The sequence below is a fragment of the Myotis brandtii genome, unplaced genomic scaffold (genome assembly GCF_000412655.1).
Source record: "Myotis brandtii unplaced genomic scaffold, ASM41265v1 scaffold250, whole genome shotgun sequence".
Classification (NCBI taxonomy): Eukaryota; Metazoa; Chordata; class Mammalia; order Chiroptera; family Vespertilionidae; genus Myotis; species Myotis brandtii.
In genome coordinates, this window is record NW_005359478.1 from 2,137,371 (window position 1) to 2,156,756 (window position 19,386).

The 19,386-nt window shown below is 44.6% G+C and overlaps 3 protein-coding genes across 6 annotated transcripts in view; 2 read left to right on the plus strand and 1 right to left on the minus strand.

The window, feature by feature from the left end:
* The window catches only part of LOC102255489 (RUN and SH3 domain-containing protein 1-like), a 3,164-nt gene extending 3,003 nt beyond the window's left edge, over positions 1 to 161 (plus strand). Inside the window, exon 3 of the mRNA XM_005867717.2 lies at positions 71 to 161. Coding sequence (XP_005867779.1) covers positions 71 to 161 — 91 coding nt within the window. The remainder of the gene's footprint in view (positions 1 to 70) is intronic.
* On the plus strand, positions 38 to 6,390 carry LOC102254588 (RUN and SH3 domain-containing protein 1-like). 3 transcript variants are annotated; one of them, XM_014540821.1, is made up of 9 exons: positions 38 to 352; positions 857 to 955; positions 1,106 to 1,182; positions 1,305 to 1,479; positions 1,568 to 1,673; positions 1,851 to 1,897; positions 2,550 to 3,099; positions 3,608 to 3,736; positions 5,661 to 6,390. In XM_014540821.1, the coding sequence occupies exons 2-9, from the start codon at positions 907 to 909 to the stop codon at positions 5,827 to 5,829; spliced, it is 1,302 nt and encodes a 433-aa protein (XP_014396307.1). In that variant the 5' UTR covers positions 38 to 352; positions 857 to 906; the 3' UTR covers positions 5,830 to 6,390. The 3 variants fall into 3 exon arrangements, with proteins under 3 accessions (XP_014396307.1, XP_005867598.1, XP_005867599.1); XM_005867536.2 differs by having other exon boundaries at positions 242 to 561; XM_005867537.2 differs by lacking the exon at positions 38 to 352 and adding an exon at positions 468 to 605.
* Positions 4,381 to 19,386, minus strand: part of ASH1L (ash1 (absent, small, or homeotic)-like (Drosophila)) — a 131,963-nt gene continuing 116,957 nt past the window's right edge. The window contains exons 20-28 of one of the 2 annotated variants that reach the window (XM_014540820.1): positions 18,619 to 18,867; positions 17,693 to 17,779; positions 16,231 to 16,321; positions 15,662 to 15,800; positions 15,372 to 15,544; positions 14,604 to 14,770; positions 11,954 to 11,994; positions 10,823 to 11,124; positions 4,381 to 4,471 (exon numbers count right to left, since the gene is read on the minus strand). In XM_014540820.1, the coding sequence (XP_014396306.1) occupies positions 4,467 to 4,471; positions 10,823 to 11,124; positions 11,954 to 11,994; positions 14,604 to 14,770; positions 15,372 to 15,544; positions 15,662 to 15,800; positions 16,231 to 16,321; positions 17,693 to 17,779; positions 18,619 to 18,867 (1,254 nt within the window). In that variant the 3' untranslated portion in view covers positions 4,381 to 4,466. Of the gene's footprint in view, positions 4,472 to 7,992; positions 10,480 to 10,822; positions 11,125 to 11,953; positions 11,995 to 14,603; positions 14,771 to 15,371; positions 15,545 to 15,661; positions 15,801 to 16,230; positions 16,322 to 17,692; positions 17,780 to 18,618; positions 18,868 to 19,386 lie in introns of those variants that run through there. The other variant, XM_005867543.2, reaches the window with a different exon arrangement.

The window sequence follows — 19,386 nt, forward strand, 5'->3', positions numbered from 1 at the left end:
TGGCTCCGCCCCGCCCATCTGGCCGATTCCTAGCGAGTTCATTGGTTCTGGGGAGCCTGGCTCCGCTCAGGTGCCGGCCGGGCGCTGCGGACGCGGGCCTGTGCGGCTTCAAACTCAGTTCAGGGGCTTCCAGCAAGTCCGTTGATAGGGACCTGGGGTGACCCCTGTGTGGAGCCCCTGGCCAGAGCGGGTCGAGCCCGACCGCCTACTTGCTGGGGGAACGTGCAGGGTGCAGCTCCCCAACTCTCCCGGCTGCAGAGGGCCTGGTCTCGCCTTCCTACCCACCAGCCTCACTGGGCTGCGGGGCGCCCTCCGCAGCGATGCCGGAGCAGGACCTGGTTCCCCCTTTCTGGTGCCTTCACTGTAGCCTCCAGCCCTTGGATCTCCGCTCTCTCCCTCTCTTTTCCATTCTCGTTTGTCTGTCTTTCCATTGGTCCGGGCTCCCCACGTGCTCTTCCGTGTTCGCGGGCAGGACGCAGGCCCGGGGGTGGGGGGAAGGTGCCCCTCCCTGCCCTCGGCCTGTCATCTCCTGCCCTAGAGGCCCCAGCGGGCGGGCGGGAGGTGAGCGCGGCTGTCCTTGCGCCTGGACTTCCGGGATCGCGGAGGTGGGAGCTGGGCCCTGGAGAAGGAATGGAAACGGGGAATTGGGGTGCACAGGGGCGGCGAGTGCTGAGATCCGGGCAGCATTTCACTCCGGGGTCCCGGGTCGCCCTGCCCGTGCTGTACCCAGCTTTGTGTCCCCTCTCCCAAGACTTCAGGGCTGGGTGCTGTGGACCCGTAGGAGGTGACCTGTGCCGAAGCCGGGAGTCCTCGAATAACCCTCGGTAAGTGTCTCCGCGTTCTTTCCTCCCCGCAGTCCGCAGTTCCTGGTCCTTCGCCGGTGTCCCCGGGGCCCAGCGACTGTGGATGGCAGAAGCCCAGAGTGGGACCGGCCAGCTGCAGGAGCAGAAGAAAGGTAGGACACCCCGCCCTGGCCTCGGAATCCGCTGCCCCGCACTGTGCCCTCCCCTCACAGGGTCAGATTGCATGAACCGGGTTCTCCCAGGCCCTCGGGTGTTCCTGGGAGACAGGGGCTTTGATGCTTCTCTCCCCTCCCCGTCCCCAGGTCTCTTGATAGCCGTCAGCGCCTCCGTGGATAAAATCATCACGCACTTTGGGGCTGCCCGAAACTTGGTTCAGAAGGTGAAGTTGTCTGTGGGAGGATCTGGGGGTTGAGGAGGTGAATGTAGTTCTGGGGGCGCAGAACTTTGGACGGAAGCGCGCTGTTGGTATCTCTGGACCCATGCCCACTGCGCTGCCTCCAGGCCCAGTTGGGGGACAGCCGGCTGAGCCCAGATGTGGGGCACCTGGTGCTGACCACCCTCTGTCCGGCTCTCCATGCCCTGGTGGCTGACGGGCTGAAGCCTTTCCGAAAGGACCTCATCACTGGGCAGCGCAGGAGCAACCCCTGGAGCGTGGTGGAGGCATCGGTGAAGCCAGGTGAAGTGTGGGACTCGGCCCAGGGCCGGGAGGGAGGCCGGGCTGGGGCTGGGGCTGGGGCTGGGCTGACAGCTGGGGTTGTCCTCAGGCTCCAGCACCCGGTCCTTTGGAACCCTGTATAGCCAGGTCAGCCGTCTAGCCCCGCTGAGCAGCAGCAGAAGCCGCTTCCACGCCTTCATCCTGGGCCTCCTCAAGTGAGTGGCGTTCTTTCTGGTGCCCCTCCCATGGCCTGGGTCCTGCAGGGGTATCTCAGGTGGGATCCCCCAGGTTCCTGGCGCAAACCTCTCCTGTTCCAATCTCATCTCCCACCCCCTGCCTAGAGGGCGCTGGAGTCCTCCACCTCCCTGAGCTTGTTCCCTTTTCTCCCCCAGCACTAAGCAGTTGGAGCTGTGGTTTTCCAGTCTGCAGGAAGATGCAGGTCAGAGGTTCAAATGGGAGAGGATGGGGCTGCTAGGCTGTGAGGGAAGGAGGAAAGGGGATCTGTTCTGCTGGTTCCCACTAATGCCAGGATGATCTTAATCTGCTCTGCGATCTTATTACTCTTCTGCTTAAAACTTTTCCAAGGAGTCCCTTAGCCCACAGGGGGAAAGACCCAAATCTTCACTATAACCTCCCGTCTTGATTATTGGCCTCTGCCTTCTTCTCTTGCCTCTAAGTCTGGGGCTTTCCCTGGTTCCTTGACAGGCTTCCTTTCCGATTCTTTCTTCCACCTAGAATAGGACTTCCTGCCCCTCACTAACTTTCATTCATCCTTTAGATTTTACAGTGAGGCTTCACCTTGCCCTCAGACTAGGCTAACCCTCACCCCCTATTTTGCTCCCATGGCCCAGTCCTCCTTTCTGTTACTCAGTTTCTTATCACCACTTGTTCTATATGTGCTTCCCTCTCTAGGCAGTGGTTTTACATGGGCAGGGAGGTATCAGCCCTGTTCCCCACCATGGTCTTCTCTGCCCCAGTGCCTGGCATAGAATGGGGCCTGGGGGGATGTTTGTTGATGGGTGGGCTGATGCAGGGAGCCCTCTGGGACTAGGCTGAGGGCAGGGACTAATGTTAGCCTGCTTCTTTTCTAGGCCTGCTGTCCCTCCTGTACCTGCCCACTGGATTCTTCTCTTTGGCCCGGGGTGGCTGCCCCTCCCTGTCCACAGAGCTGCTGCTCCTGCTGCAGCCATTGTCGGTGCTCACCTTCCACTTGGACCTGCTCTTTGAGCATCACCACCACCTGCCCCTGGGCCCACCTCAGACTCCTGCCCCCCCAGGCTCACCGCCAGCCTTGCAGCAGACTGTGCAAGCCATGCTGCACTGGGGGGGTCGGCTGGCCCAGAGCCTTCGTGGGGCTTCTGAGGAGACCCCTCCAGGCCCTTCAGCCCCCTCAAGCCCTCCCAAACCGGGCAGCTGGTGGGAGCAGCTGACCCAGGCCTCCCGGGTCTATGCCTCTGGGGGCACGGAGGGCTTCTCCCTTCGTCGGTGGGGATCCAGGTGTCCCGGGACTGTGGCTGAGGAAGCACAGGAGAGATCGTTGCCCACAGAGGACACGGCACCAGGCAGAGGCGTGTGGCTGGGAAGACTGTTTGGAGTGCCTGGGGCCCTCACAGAAACTGAAAGTGGAACTCTAAAGTCCAGGTAATGGGGCACCTGGTCCCCTCCATGACCTCTGACCCCATCCCACATCACCCAGTTACCCAAATATGAAACTAGAGTGATCCTCTAGGTCAGAAGTTGTCAGTCTGTTTTTCTACAGCCATGAGCTAAAAATGGTTACATTCTTGAGAAGTTACATTTTAATGGTGATATAAGCACCTATATGATGTTCTCCATTTGCCTCTTGGCCCTAAAGGGCTAAATAGTAAGTATTTGCTGAACTCTGGCTTCAGATACTCTCCAGTGATCCTCTAGGTCTCTCTGAGTGTACTGGTTCCCAGAGGTCCTTTAGTGACTTTTGTATTGTAGACCTGTTTTCACCTCCCTAATCACCCTAACAAACTGTCTCTCTGCCCTTAGCAGTGACCAGCTCCTGATCTCTTTTGAAGCACAGGCTGCTCAGCCTTTTTCTCCCTCCAGAGCCCTGGGTGTTTTTTGTTTTTTTTCTGGAGGTGGGGTAAACTCTGTGACCCTGTATCCCTTCCTCCAGGAGACCATCCAGCTGGCTGCCTCCTACAGTGAACGTGCTGGCTCTGGTGAAGAGGGTGGCACCTTCTGAGACTCCCAGTTCACCGGAGGAGCTTGAGGCCTCAGCACCCAGCACGGTGCAGACCCATCGGTAAGGAGAATTGGGGAGAATGCATTGGTGTGCACGTGTGTGTGTGTGTGTGTGTGTGCGCGCGCATTTCTGTCTTCAGAGGGGAGGGGAGGTAGTTTAAAACGCTGTGGGGCTGTAAAGTCAGACAGTGCTTAGTTTGCATTACATTTCTGCTATTATTGGTGTGAACTCATTTCTCTGAGCCTTGGTTTCTTTCTCCCTTTTTAAAGAGGATAATTTATACCTTTATTGTGGTTGTTAGAGAGACTAAACATAATTTTATAAGAGCATCTGGCACAGAGGAGGTGCCCAGTTAATGACAACTATGTATTTGGATGTGCCCATGTGCATACCCTGAGGGATTCTGCTTCCCTTCAGTGGGGTCTTCTAATTTGGCACCAGAGATTGCTTCTGCTTTAGGGTCTGGCTTCCTTTGGTTTCTTTTTTTTTTTTAAATATATTTTATTGATTTTTTACAGAGAGGAAGGGAGAGGGATAGAGTCAGAAACATCGATGAGAGAGAAACATTGATCAGCTGCCTCCTGCACACCTCCTACTGGGGATGTGCCCGCAACCAAGGTACATGCCCTTGACCGGAATCGAACCCGGGACCCTTCAGTCCACAGGCCGACGCTCCATCCACCGAGCCAAACCGGTTTTGGCTCCTTTGGTTTTTTAATCCATTGAATTAGGTTTCTTGATTTTTCATTCATTCAGTAATACTTTTCAAGTACTTACTATGTGCCAAGCATTATGCTAGGGGAGGGAAAACAAAGATAAACATATTGGAACCCCTACCTTCAAGGAGCTTGTAGTCCAGTGGAGATACCAATGAGCAAACAAGTGGTTAAAATTCTGTATGGAGCCGGCTGGTGTGGGCCAGTTGGTTGAGTGTTGTTCTATGCACCAAGAGGTCACTGTTCGATTCCTGGTCAGGGCACATGCCTGGGTTGCAGGTTCGACCCCCAGTAGGGCGAGTGCAGGAGGCAGCCAATCGATGTTGCTCTCTCATTGAGGTCTCTCTCTCTCTCTCTCTCTGTCTCCCTTTCCCTCTAAAACAAGAAAAGAAAAACAATAAAAACATATTTTAAAAATTCTGTATGGAAAAGATTGTAGGAAAGGGGCCATATAGACAGGGCTTCTTCCCAAGGTTGCAGGCTCAGGGAAGGCCCAGTGATGGTGCAGGGTGTGTCAGAAGGAATAGGATGCAAAAGTGGAGAGGCCCAAGCGTAGTGAGGTACTATGGACACATGATTGGTTGTGCCCAGAGTGGAGGTTGTTGGCAGCAGTGACAGGAAGCCATAGGCTTCAGTAGGCCTAGACCTCACTGTGAGGTAGGGGGAACCATTGAAGGGCCATAAGCTGGGGGCTATGCTTGCTTGTTTTTGAAGGATCTCTGTCTGCTGTGTGGAAAATGGAGCTGGGGAGGGAGGTCATGAGAGATGAAGGGATATCAGTTAGATTATATGTAGTGGTTGAGAGAGAGGACAGAGAGCTAAACTAGAGTGAGGGCAGTGGAGTTGATGAGAAAGACAGGTGGAATAGTGGGAGATACAAACACCAAGCTAGTTTTGGTGATTGAGTGGATATGAGGAATGAGAGACCCTGGTTTTTGCTGGGAGCAACTGGGTAGAAGGTAGTGCTATTTACCAGTATAGGGGACACAAGAGGAGGGACTGGTGTATAGAGTTAAGATGAGTTATTTAATTTGCAGATGTTGAATTTGAAGTACAAGAGAAGTGCAAATCATGTCAAATAAGTTGCTGAAGAGTGGGTTTGGAGCTCAGGAGAGGGCTGGGGCCCCACAGGGAATCCACATGTTGCTAGACACGAGCCCAGTGTTCCCAGAGCTGAACCAAAGGGATGTTCCACACAGTGGGAAGATGAGACCTGGGACAGCTGGGTACCCCCACCTCACTTCATCCCAGCATCTGGCTCCCCACAGGGCAGTCCGTGCTCTCTGTGACCACACCGCTGCAGGACCTGACCAGCTGAGCTTCCAGCGTGGGGAAGTGCTGCGTGTCATCGCCACTGTGGATGAGGATTGGCTCCGCTGTGGGCGGGATGGAATGGAGGGGCTGGTACCTGTGGGGTATACCTCTCTTGTTCTCTAGGCCTAGGACCTTTTTCCTTTCCTGCATATCTCTCTCTCTCCTGTCATTTTGGAATGGAATGGCCTGTGAACACGAACGCTTGTAAACTGATTTTCCCAGAAGCATTTTCCCTGTCTGTAAAAGGATACTTTCCTCCCACATCCCTTTCTACTAATATGTGAAATAAATTTTCCTACTTCTCTCCCATACCCATCTGTAAGTTGAAATCTGCTCTTCTTCCAAATATATACAAAGCAATTTTCCTCCATGCAGTTTCTTTCCTCTTCCCCATCTGCATAAGGGAATATCTCCCTATCGGCAAAATGGAAAATCTAGTCCCTATCTACCTTCCTGTGTAAGTACTCTGCTAGTACAGTATATGCCTCAGTTCCCAAGACTAGAGGGTCTCTACTCTCCTTCATGTGTATGAATCTTCCCCCACTTCCCCCATCCCATGTTGCCAATATTTATTATGTACTCATGTTGTACTAGGTGTTAAAGTCTGGATACCCCTGGTGGGTGGGCCTGTGATGTTGGATATGTCTCCTTCCTCTTTTGTCCCAATAAAGTGTGGGAGTTGAATGTGTGTGTGTGTGTGTGTGTCACAGGGGGTTTGAGGACATAGGCTGTGGGAGGCCCTCTTGTAGGAAGCTCAAGGGAGATGCTTCCTTCCAAGCCCAGGTTCAGTTCTTACTGTTTCCTGAGGAATGCAGAAGTGCTCCTTGATTGTGCCTGAATCTCAGAAGTGCCCCTTTATTCGAGACGTCACTGCTTTGTTTTGTGGGACTGATAGGTAGGAGCCTGAGTAAATAGTGGGAGAATGGGGAAGACATGGCCCTTGAAATTATACTCGTTAGATTTGTATCTGAGGTGATGAAGGATTAAAGGGTTGCAAAAAGTGACAGATTGTTTTCTATTTAACATTACTATTCTGCAGTAATACAATTTCAAAAAGCACAATAACTTGACATTTATAACTTTGTTAGGATTTAATGAGTTTTGGTCTTCTGAAATGAGAATAGTTAAGGTGCTCTGGAGGTTTGAGGATGGGGTAGGAAATCATTATAAATGATTGCCTCAAGGAAAATCACTGAAAGGTTAGAAGAATAAAGATATAATTATAACCAGGCAACAAAAAAGTTAGGGGGAAGGTGAAAACTATGAAGTGAAATACAGGGGAAAGATATCTGGAAGTTTTCCTTCATTTTGGAGAACTTGGTTGGAGAGGACAATGGGCAGGTAATAGGAGAGGGGAGATAAAAACAGATCAAAGCTTTGTGACTACTCAGGAGCAGGCTTTGAATAGCCTCAAGTGTCTCATACTTTTGTTATTTTTGAAGGCTTATTTTTTTAAAAATATTTTTATTGATTTCAGAGAGGAAGGAAGAGGGGGAGAGAGATAGAAACATCAATGATGAGAGAGAATCATTGATCGGCTGCCTCCTGCACACCCCCCATTGGGGATTGAGCCCGCAACCCCGGCATGTGCCCTTGACCGGAAACGAACCTGGGACCCTTCAGTCCGCAGGCTGACAGGCTGACGCTCTATCCACCAAGCCAAACCGGCTAGGCTAGGGTGTTGAAGACTTATTCTTAAACTCCATTCCTGGCCAATTCATATTCATCTGCTCCTTGCTTTAAATTTGCATTTGTGTTTAGCTGCCCTCTCAATTTTGACCTCAGTTTGCATTTCAGATGTTTTCTAGGGTGATGTTTCACCAACTAGATTCTGAGAGCCTCTGGGGATTCCTAGTTATATTAGGAGTACTCAAGTTTACACAAATTGCCACTGCAAAAGAAGTTTTATTTTTATAATGTTTGAAATTATAAAACAGTAGATATGAAAGACTACTTTGATTTTTTTTTTGGGGGGGGCAATGATTTCTAAAGTTTCAGATTTTAGAGAGAGAGAGAGAGAGAGAGAGAGAGAGAGGAACATCCATCAGCTGCCTCCTGTACACGCCCTAACCAGGGATTGAACTCGAAACCTAAGATATGTGCCCTTACTGGGAATCGAACCCTCAACCTTTTTGGTGTACAGGACAACGCTTCAACCAACTGAGCCACCCCATTAGGGCCTGATGATATGGTTTTAAAAAGATCTTTTTGGAAACAGGATTGAGAAGATCCTGGAAGATAAATGGAGGATAGGAAAGAGGAAAAAATAGCAAGCTCACCACTCTGTAGTTAGGAAAAGTTTTTTCCATTTAATACTAGACTTTTAAGGATTTGAGATGCAAGCTTTTTATGCAATTACATCCAATGTTAAAATTGGTAATACATAATTTACAAAGATTAACATCAAAACAATCATCTATTTAGATATGCTTTTGTAAAAAGGAAATATATTAGCAGCATTTATATTTTCCGCAATCACACAGCCTACAGACATGCAGACTAACTGTATCTATTTGCAGTGATGTAGTGCTTTGCCCCGCATTTCAAACACCAAAACCCACCTGGCAGCTAGGGGGATCTTTTTATTTCGTTATTATAAAATAACTGAAAAATAAAAAAAGGCATTAATCTCTACACAAGTAAGAAAAAACAAGTTTTTGCACTTACCTAACATTTGATTGTCTAAAAAACATTTCAGTTTTTAGTCTTTCAACAAAAGAAAGATAAAATGACAGAGCGTAGTGTCTTTTGCTTCTGTTCACACATATTACAAAGTTTTTTCTTTTTTTGTCTTTTTTAAAATTTTAGTGTTTAACACTATTAAAGGAAATATTGAATTTTAAACTCTTTCTTGTAACTTTCCTGCTTTTGACTAAAAGGAGACTCCCAAAGTGCCCCTATCCCCACCTCCCTCCCCCCTGGCTCCCTGAAATGAAAACCAAAAAAGAAACCACTCAAATGGGCTTGGACATGCGATGTTTCCAGCTCCACACGTGAGTATCTTATACCCAGGTCTCTCAGTAATGTACAGTGCTTCTCTACAGTAAGAAAATACTCCAAATTATTTTCTTAATTCTCTTTTTTCTTTAATAAAATATTTATTCTGCTTTTTCTCTGCTCAAGGGGATCTTTGGCATCCCCGGTCTCTTTTGTTTATTCCTCAAGATTGACACAGAAAGAAGAAAAAGGAAAAAAGATTCAATGGAATGGAAGGTGGTCAATGTTTCTACCTAAACAAGTCAGAGTGTCGTCATCATAAGGGAAAATGTACAATTAGGACAGCATTGGTCCAATATTAGAAAAAAGTAATGAGGACTGGTTTACTATTGTATTGCTTGCTAATCACGCAGCAGATATATATATATATACACACACACACACACATATATATACACACACATACATGTGTGTGTGTATACACACACACACACATACACACACATATATATACACATACAACTTGGCACATTTAAAAAACATCTTTTCTCTTATAAGAACATCTAAAACTTATATGCATATGTATGTCTGAGAAGACAACAAAGCAAAGCTTTTTAAATTTTATTTTTAAAGAGACATTATTGTCTGGTAACTTCTGGCCCAGAGAATGGGAAGGAAGGAAACACCCTGGATATCCCTCCTGATGATCAGGAGGGTGGAGGAAAGATGGAACTAGGGGTAGGGAGAATACACTGTCTCTTTAAGAGATAAAAATTGAAAACTGTACAATTAAGAAAACAAGAGTAGTGTTTTGAATTGATAATCTACACTCACAACAAATACTCTGATAGGTGAATACTGTTCAACAGTTTTGTAGTGATTTTTGTTTGGTGGGGGTTAGAGTTCATTTTTATATAGGTTTTAAAATGATTTTATTTTGAAATGAATCTTCATTCGCACAGCACAGCAGACACACACAAACCACAGTGCATAAACTGTACATGTGCTGGGGGGAGGCCTGGCCTCGTCAGAAAAAAATTATGTTCGGCAGGTTAAAACAAAGGTAATTCTAAGTACTGTGCCCTCTGACCCCATGGGGGCCTTCCCTATTCCATGATTCTATTTTGGGGAGTAGATGTAGGGAGAGGAGCAGCAGTTACAAGTGCTTTGAGTTATCAACTCATGTTTTACTTTGACATTGTTGAGCAAGAAAGGAGAAACTTTCCTCATCGGGGATCTGGAAAGAGGCCCCAGCTACTGTTTCTGTCTCAGGTCTCTGGGATAGCTCTTGGAGCCTACAGAAAGCAGATGGGGTAGGTGGTGGGGTTCCTGGCCCTACCCCTTTGGATTCTGAGTTATACCTGGGTATAGGAAGCAGCTTCTTAGCAGTGCTTGTGGGATCAGAGGATGACAGAAAAACCCAAGCTGGGGGAGGGGCAAGTGTTATAAAGTACCAAAAAGTTTTGGTCATCCTCAATGTGCTCTGCCTTCCTCCCTACATTATTATTAACCTTCTGGATGAAGCCATGGAGAGGAAAACAAGTTAAATTGAACTGGTTAGACAGATCCCCTTCCTCTTCCTCTCTACAAGCTCCAAGGTTTATTAAGTACCTAATGTTAACGTCATGGCCCCATTCCCCTTGCTGGATGGACCCTTCCCACTCCTGTCTACACTCAGAGAACAGGAGGCAGGACTGTTAGCTCCACTGGATCTCAGATGCTTGAGGTTCTCATTCTTTGAGGTTCACTTTCGAAAGCTGTTTTCTGGGATAAACAGAGTACGCCTTCGCAGTTTCCTGCCTGATCCTTCCTCCAGCAAGTATGTCACATCGATGGCTGAAAACAGAACCAAGGAGGCTGATCAAATACCACTGGCCTACTCCTTACTCCAGATCTGAGTTCTCAGATCAGAGGACTTCAATGATTGCTTTTCTGACCTATAAGCAATTTAGGCCTTCCTCCAGCTAGGTATAAAAGCTAGTCTCTAGGAAGGAGAACATCTCACCTCCCACAGTTTCATTCCCCAAATATAACTAAAAGCAGGCCCATTAAAGAACTATACCATTTTCTTAGAATACATTCCATTCCGGACCAGTAGTTAGAAGTTGTTTTTTTTTCATTCCATCTCCCTAATTTTCTATTTACCTTAAATCCTAGATATTAGCCTGATTCTTCTTACCATTTTTTCCAGGGATTTTGTCAAGGAGATTGAGCAAGATCTGGTTGAGTCGTTCCCGCTGGTTATGCCGTCGTTCTTCAGGGGTACAGGCTGACTGAGCTTCTTGACTACTCTCTTCTGTTTTTTTTCCGCCCTCACTGACTTCGGCAGTGGCCCCTTCCTGTTCTGGCTCCTCCAGGCTGGGCATCTCGTTGGCTGCTTGCTCCTGACTGGCCAGAACTTCTTCAATCAAGGGCAGAGCATCGTCCTCCTGGCCCAAGTCTTTTAGGGGTGGCTTTGAGCGCTCAGACTTCCAGGATGATCTGCCAGAAGGATATGTGAACTTAGAGTAAGGCTGAGAAGGGCACTTGGGGTTGGATAGGGCATGAAGGGAAGAGACCTCAGGGTGGCTTGAGATGCTGAAGCCTAGCTGTTACAGCCTTGGCTCAATAGGTCAGGAACTTGGCTCTGGTCTTCACTTTATTATTATTTGAACAAACCATTACTTTTCTCTGAAATTTAATTTTGATTTGTAAAGTTCAATTTTTCTTCTTTCTTTCAGAAATCCAACAAATTCATAAAATATACCAGAGCTGGTAAAATTGCTTAGCTAGTTCTGAATGCTTCATGAGTACAGAGAAGAAGTATGGTACAACTTTGTAGTCCAACTATAGTAAGTATTTAAATGAAGTTTTTACTTTTCCTAAACTTTTTCACATCTATTATCCAATATTTTTTCCCTTATGGTAAGCTACTGAAGTAGGTAAAGCAGTTGTTATGCCACCATTCAACAGAAAAAGAAGACAAGACTTTTGTGCTCTTTTTCTAAGAATATCCATTATATACAAAGCAAACATAAATAAAAATTACAAACTCAAACTGTTCAGCTAAAACTGTGCCTTGACAATGGTCTTAAAAGTTGATAAACTTTGGAGTAATGGGCAAAGCTTGCAGACATCTAAAAAAGAGACTTTTCTTAATCTGTCTGGAGTTCTGTTCCAAATTCTCTTCTTCTCTATCTGTAATCCTTGCAAAATCTCCCTTTCTGCCCTTACTGTTGGCATAACATTGGGCTACTCTGTCAGAGAACCCCCAATCTTAGGGGTTGTTGGTAAAAACCCCTTAGGCTCTTCATATCCCTATGGGACTCACCGTCCTCCGTTCCTCTTGTAGTTGTCTGGGACATAATGAGGCTGCAGAAAAGAAAAGGAAGCAGTGAGTGTACAATAGAAGCTGACAAAGCTGGATCATACAATCTGGGGCTAACTCACGATAGAGAGGTGAGGAGGTAAAGGAAGAAAAAAAATGGGACTGGCGCCCTTACAAGCTGGGTGACTATATTTTAAAGTCAGAAGTTCAGTACTTCTATTAATCTGTAGGCCACTAGGCTCACAGTTCTTTTTGCCCCATCCCAACTTTTAAGCAGTTAAGGTTGGGGTTTCAAAGCTAATCAGTGAGCTGCTGACTGAGCAAGAAGGACCAGAGAAATCTAGATGAGAGGCAGGCTTGGTTGTGGGTAGAAAGAATATAAAATAAATACTGTTTAGAGAAATCTGAAATTAATAATAGAAAAAACAGGGACATAAAGGTTTGCTTTCTGGCTAGATTACCTCTAAGCATTCCAGGATGACAGCTATGAATTTTGACAGGCCCACTTACAAGAAGACAGAAGGATGAGAAGAGCTAATCCAGGGTTTCATTATAGCAAATAGATGAATGGGTGACCAAAATCTTTACGGAATGATGAATGGCATAAAATAATCAGAGGAGTATGTTCACAACAATTTAAAAGAAAAAATACAATAAAAAAAAGGCTGATAATAAAAATGCTAACAGTAGTTATTTTTTGGGTAGTGGGATAATACAGTCAGTCATGTGCTGCTTAATGATTGGAAATGCATGGTTAAGTCATTTTGTTGTTGTGTGATCATCATAGAGTGCCCTTACACAAACCTAGATGGTATAGCCTATTACATACCTAGGCTGTATGGTATAGCCCCGTGGTAGGCAAACTGCGGCCCGCGAGCCACATGCGGCTTTTTGGCCCCTTGAGTGTGGCTCTTCCTAAGACTTAGGAGTACCCTAATTAAGTTAATAACAATGTACCTACCTATATAGTTTAAGTTTAAAAAATTTGGCTCTCAAAAGAAATTTCAATCATTGTACTGTTGATATTTGGCTCTGTTGACTAATGAGTTTGCCAACCACTGGTATAGCCTATTGCTCCTAGGATATAAGCGTATATAGCATGTTATTGTACTGAATACTGTAGGCAACTGTAACACAATGGTATTTGTATATGTAAACATAGAAAAGGTATAGTAAAATACAGTGTAAAATATTAAAAAATGGTACACCTGTATAGTGTACTTACAATGAATAGAGGCTGCAGGACTGGCAGTTGCTCTGGGTGAGTTAGTGACTGAGTGGGGAGTGAATGTGAAGGCCTAGAACATTATTGTAAACTATTGTTTTATAAACACTACACTTTACACTTAGGCTATACCAAGCTTATAAAACAACACAAAGTTTAAATCAAGCATGAGAAAATGATGCAATAAAAAACGTAAACATGAGATGAGTGAGGCTGCTGCTGGTATAACATGGGACACTGTTTACAGCAATTTTTAAAAAAATAAGCAGAAACAGTACACTTTAAAATAACTATAAAAGTGCAGTATAGTAAATACATAAACCAGTAACAGTCATTTATCATTATCAAGTATTATGTACTGTATACAATTGTATGTGCTATACTTTTATATGAATGGCAGCACAGTAGGCTTACACTAGCATCACCACAAACATCTGAGCAATGCATTGAGCTATGATGCTCCAGTGTCACTAGGTGACAAAAAATTTTCAGCTTCATTATAATCTTATGGGGCCATCACTGTTATGTAGTGCATGGTTGTATGTATTTTTAAAAATTTATTTATTGATTTTAGAGACAGAAAGGTAGGGAGAGAAGGAGAGAGAGAGAAGAAGAAGAAGAGGGAGAGGGAGAGAGAGAGAAAGGGAGAGAGAGAGAGAAAGGGAGAGGGAGAGAGAGAAACACTGATTTGTTGTTCCACTTATCTATGCATTCATTGGTTGCTGCTTCCTTTTCTTTTTGTTACTCCTCACCCCAGGATATTTTTCCATTGATTTTTACGGAGAGTGGAAGAGAGAGGGAAAGACAGACAACACATTGACTGGTTGCCTCCTGCAAGAGCCCTGACTAAGGCCCAGGCTGGGGAGGAGCCTGCATCATTGGTTGCTTCTTGTATGTGCCCTGACTGGAGCTTGAACTGGCAACCTCAGGGTATTGGGATGACCCTCTAACCAACTGAGCTACTTGGCCAGGGCTTATAATTTTTCTTCTTAATGCTTTGTACTTTAAAATTTTTATATAATGATGCCTTACATTTTAAATACAGGGACAAAAAGGAAAAGCACTGAATAATTTTCACAAAAGGTTTCTCAGGGTTCTTGATTCTACTTGCTTCTTAAAATTATGGATGTGAAAAACAAAACAAAAAACTACAATATGGGGCTCAAGGGCTAAGATTAGAGTTGAGAGAGAAAAAAGAGAAAAAACCGACTAACGTGTAATCAGGAAATAAAAAATTTCCTGAGACACAGCTCATGCCAGGAAATGCAGAATAAATGCATTTATGCTGCTCAAACATCCCAAACAGAAATAAAGATTTCCAGAGTTTGGGATGGAAACAGGATGCCACTTGAAAATTCTTACTCCGTGAATTCCATGTATGAACTACATTGTCCTGATATGTACAATTAGGAGAGAAAGGAGACTTACAGAGAAATCTCTTTTGGGAGTGAGCTTCTTGGGGAAGTGATCAAAGGCATAGGGTTTGGTGCAGACAGGATAGCGGTTCCGGTGGATCTTGTAAAACAGGTGTGCTGACTTGTCAAGCCGATAATCGCAGATGTACACATCTTGCTCCTTCACTCCTTTGGGTCTTCCTATGGGTCCAAACACTGTTAAATAACCCTATTTTCCCTTCTCTCCCCGAGCTGCCCAGAGACTACCCCACACCACTGAGAGAGCAGTTAGACTCTTTAAGAGGGAAACGCTGCAGCTATTACTAAGCATTTGGTGACTGCAGGAGAAAGGAGAATTCTCAGACACTAGCAACAAGAAAGGAAAAAGGGTGTCTAGCATGTTGGGGATACTATAGGATGGAAAGAAACCAGAAATGTAGATAAAGTGCTGCAGGGATTTTTGAAGAAAGATTTGGAGGAAAAACAGAGCAGAATATGGGTAAGTTATGGGAAAAGAAAGGCAGTATAAATAAGGAAAGCACATTTGGGAATGAACACTTTATCCCACAAATCCTAACAAAGTGCTAACTATACAGTATTACAGAAAAAAAAAATATAAAAAAGAGAATTAACATTATTCAATACCAAGCACTAGGTAAAAGAAAGAAAAAAATACAGTATAGCTCTCTGACTAGCCTTGGACAATCTTTTGTGAAATAGAGACAATAAAAATGCAGTGGGCAATTGTAGCTCAATGACTAGGGGATAGGAGGTAATTTCTTAAGTTGCCCAGATCACTTACCTTTACAATATGTATAGAGGTCCAGCACACAGCAGGTCCCCACTACAGCCTCCAAGGGAATGATCTCATAGAGCGGCACTCGGAATAGCTCATTGTGATAGAACCGACGGGATGGAGAATGGTGGGTTTCATGGGGACGGAAGTAATGGTGGCCAAAGGCAAACCGTTCCTCTCTAAAAAAAGAAAAAGAGAAGAGAGAGGTTTAGCTGGTTAGCAAGATCCTAGTGCTTATTCAGCTCTGTGCAGATGGGGCACAGCTGGAAGAAAAGAGATAAGTCCTCCACACATACTTTTCATTCTTCCAAAGCTTCTCAATTCGGAAGATGTCAAGTTTATCTCTGTTAATGTGAGATAACAGTCGATAGGACTGACGGACTGGGTGGCCATCAGGCGTGCGCCGACTATCCCTCATCAGATATACACAGTCACCTAGGAAGGCAGAGAACACAGGAGAAGGTTAAAATCATTCCTGCATCAATTCTGTTAGGCATCCATTGGTCTGGCTCCAGGTCTACATAGAAAGAAGTTAAAATCTAAAACAATAAATTCAACCAGCAGTCTAATGGTGATAATCAACTCTAGACTATGAGAATGAGCTGAGGGAGGTCTTCCATCTTTTAGAATCCTACATGTCCTTCCTAGTCTTATAATTAGCTTTATAAGACCCTGTTCTCACCACATTAGTTTTATTTGGTGGAGGGGAAGTGCATGTAAGCCTAAGGACTGAAAGATATAAAAACCTTTATTCCATTGCTACTAATGGTCATATGGAGACAATGACTATTAGGCAGACAGCTGACACCTCCTACTATTCAGAAAGGTCTGCTTTGACAAGGAGGGTCAGCTCCTGTGTACGCACCTTGACGAAGAAGCAAGTCATCTCGGAGCAAACAGATGAAGTAGACACATCCAGGTTGGGCATAGTGGGGCCGAGGAATCATGGGTACCTCCTGATAAGAGCACAAAGCCAATGGATAAGGGCTGGGCCTACTACATCCAGCCTGCTGATCTCTATTCAAGAGGCAGATAAGTAAAACCAAGAATTCCCAACCAAGTAAAATTTACTGTTTAGTTATTTCAATACATCACAGATATATAATAAAAGATGAAAGCAACTGGGAAAATGAAGGTAGAGGACAAAACGGACAGGCTAAGTACCCCAAACTATATGCTATGAAGCACTCATTGTGTGGTGGTTCTGTACCATCTAGAGAGCATTTGAAAATGTGTGAAGGGGAACTTGGTCACAACAACTGGGGGAGGTTACTATAGTATTTAGTGCCCAAGGGCCATGGAAGCCAAATATTCTGCAATGCATCCCTCACAACAAAGAACTCTCTACTCAAAATAACACCAGCACCACTGTTAAAAAAAATATCACAGACATAAATATGGCAGAGCTAAGACCAAAAGCCCATATAATAACTTGGGCAAATTAATCTTCAGTCTTTCCTGGAGTGCTTGGCTAAGGCTAACCTTTGCTGACTCTGAGTCCAGTGCTTTTTTCATTTAAACACTGCTTAACACAAGTGGTATTTGAGTACTCAAGTTCTGGACTTTACAAGCTACTTCTTTTATAAATAGCTGAGTGTTGATAAAAACCATAGTTTTGCCTGGCTGGTGTGACTCAGTGGTTGAGCATCGACCCATGCACCAAGAGATCCCAGGTTCGATTCTGGATCAGGGCACATGGTTGCGGGCTCGAACCCCAGTAGGGGGCGTGCAAAAGGCAGCCTATCGATGTTTCTCTCTAATTGATGTTTCTATCTCTCCCTCTCCTTTCCTCTGTCTCTAAAAATCAATAAAAACAAACAAATGCATACACACAAAAACCCACCAAAGTGTTATAGAGTATCATTCCTTCCATATATTTCTAGCTACTTTATTTTCCCTTTGATCCCACTCCTAAGAAAGGAAGGGCAGAATTATTACTCTCAATGTGAAGTATAAGAAACCGAGGCTGCCCTAGCCGGTTTGGCTCAGTGGATAGAGCGTCGGCCTGTGGACTGAAGGGTCCCAGGTTCGATTCCGACCAAGGGCACATGCCCGGGTTGTGGGCTCGATCCCCAGTAGGGGGCGTGCAGGAGGCAGCCGATCAATGATTCTCTCTCATCATTGATGTTTCTATCTCTCTCTCCCTCTCCCTTCCTCTCTAAAATCAATAAAGAAATATATTAAAAAAAAAAAAAAAAAGAAACTGAGGCTCAGAGAGGTTGAGTGACTTATCAAAGGAAATTCAGTACATCAGGAGCAGGGTTGATAAAATATCATATACTACATCTCCTACTTTTAGATCAGAGTATTATCAGAGGGCAGCTTACTCTGTCCACAGGCCTTGGGTCACACTGCTCACAAAGGTAGTGCTCCACATCTGAGTTCAATCCCATGCAATCACAGTGCTGCCACACCTGTAGGGAAAAAAGTACAGTGGGGGGACAGGGTGTCTTAGACTTACTGAGAGAAGTCCTGGGTGCTAAGATATAAATATTTAACAAATAGGAGAGGGTAAAGTAAAACAGGAATGAACTAAGGGATAAGTATGTAAAACATTAGAGATAAATGATAAAATAGGGGAAAAAGAGTAAGGACTCTTCTGAACACAAGTATACAAATTGGTTCACAATATATAGATCTGGGCAAATAAAATGGGAAGATGGATAGAAAATGGGAGAATGAACATAGTACCAAACCATTACTTACTAAGTAACATATATCAATGATATAGTTATTGTGAAAGGCTTTACAGTTACAAAATATTTTTACTTATCTTTAATTATATTCTCCCAACAATCCTATGTGTTACTCATAGCTCCATTTTCCATATAAGATAACAAGTTCAGTAAATTGGAATACTAAGGTTCAAATCCAGGCCTTCACTTCTTCGTCAGGAGCTCTATAAACTACATTCCATCTGTATTAATGTTATACAGAGTGTAGTACCTCTAATGTTTTGCAAGGTAAAGCACTATCCTAAATACCATCATTCTTTTTGATCCAGATGATCTAAGACATGTATAGTGGGAAGTGGGCAGAAAGAATGGGAGGTAGGAAAAGGGAAGGATAAAATGAAAGAGACAGATATATAAAAGGAGAAAAACAATATGGTGAACAGTGGGGGATAACAGAAACCAAGACAAAGTTAAAGTTCATAAAAAGCCGCCAAGCCAAAAGAGGCATGGGCAGCTTCTTAGAATATGGTCACCATGGTCATCAGGACTAGGTTTCTGCTTCACCTCCTGACCCTTACCATGCACTTGTCACACTGGATCATGAGGCCTTCGTCCTTGTAGAGGCCACAGATACAGCGGATAACATCATCATCCTTCTCATGCCCATTCTCCTTTTCAGAGACTGAGGTCTCACTGCTGTCTGCCTCACTTGCTGTTTCTCCCACAATCTCATCAATTTGGGCTGATGCCTCATGCCGGGCGTTATAATAGGCCTTTCGTAGGCGGCAAACATCTCTTCCAATTGGGGATTTACGCCCGTAGTACTTCTGAAGAAAGCAGAAGAAAGAAGTCATGTTTGGTCTTCTCAATATGGCTTAAAAATACACTTGAAGAGGTAGCAGGATTTTCTTTATACTCCCATTTTGGTTAACAGACTTTCAATACCATCAAATATAGTGCCAGGCATTTGAAAACAACTTAAACTAAAATGAATTAACATTAGAATCTGCATGGTAATTTTTCCATTTTTTCTATTGCTCTGTCATTCAACTCCTTTACTGTCCACTTGATAAACTACACAGTGACCATGAAATATGAATTAATGTCACAAGAATAATGTTGTGGAGAAGCTCTTGATTTACCTTTGTCTTGCAGATATTAGGGACAGAGCTATAAGCTTTAAATATATATGAAAGCTGGGTTTCAGTAAAAAGCATGTTATAATTCAGGATTGCCCTAATCGCCCACTTGTCTGTTCTTCTTTCTCATTTCTGGTCTTCAACCTCAATTCTTCCTTCATCTAGTAACCTTTTTTAAAAAATTTCAATAAGTGTAAATGTTTTATT

Coding starts and splice junctions, on each gene's coding strand:
- LOC102254588 (XM_005867536.2), top strand. CDS start 321: ATGCCGGAGCAGGACCTGGTTCCCCCTTTCTGGTGCCTTCACTGTAGC. Junction 956..1,105: donor GCTGCAGGAGCAGAAGAAAG/GTAGGACACCCC, acceptor CCCCGTCCCCAG/GTCTCTTGATAGCCGTCAGC. Junction 1,183..1,304: donor CCCGAAACTTGGTTCAGAAG/GTGAAGTTGTCT, acceptor CGCTGCCTCCAG/GCCCAGTTGGGGGACAGCCG.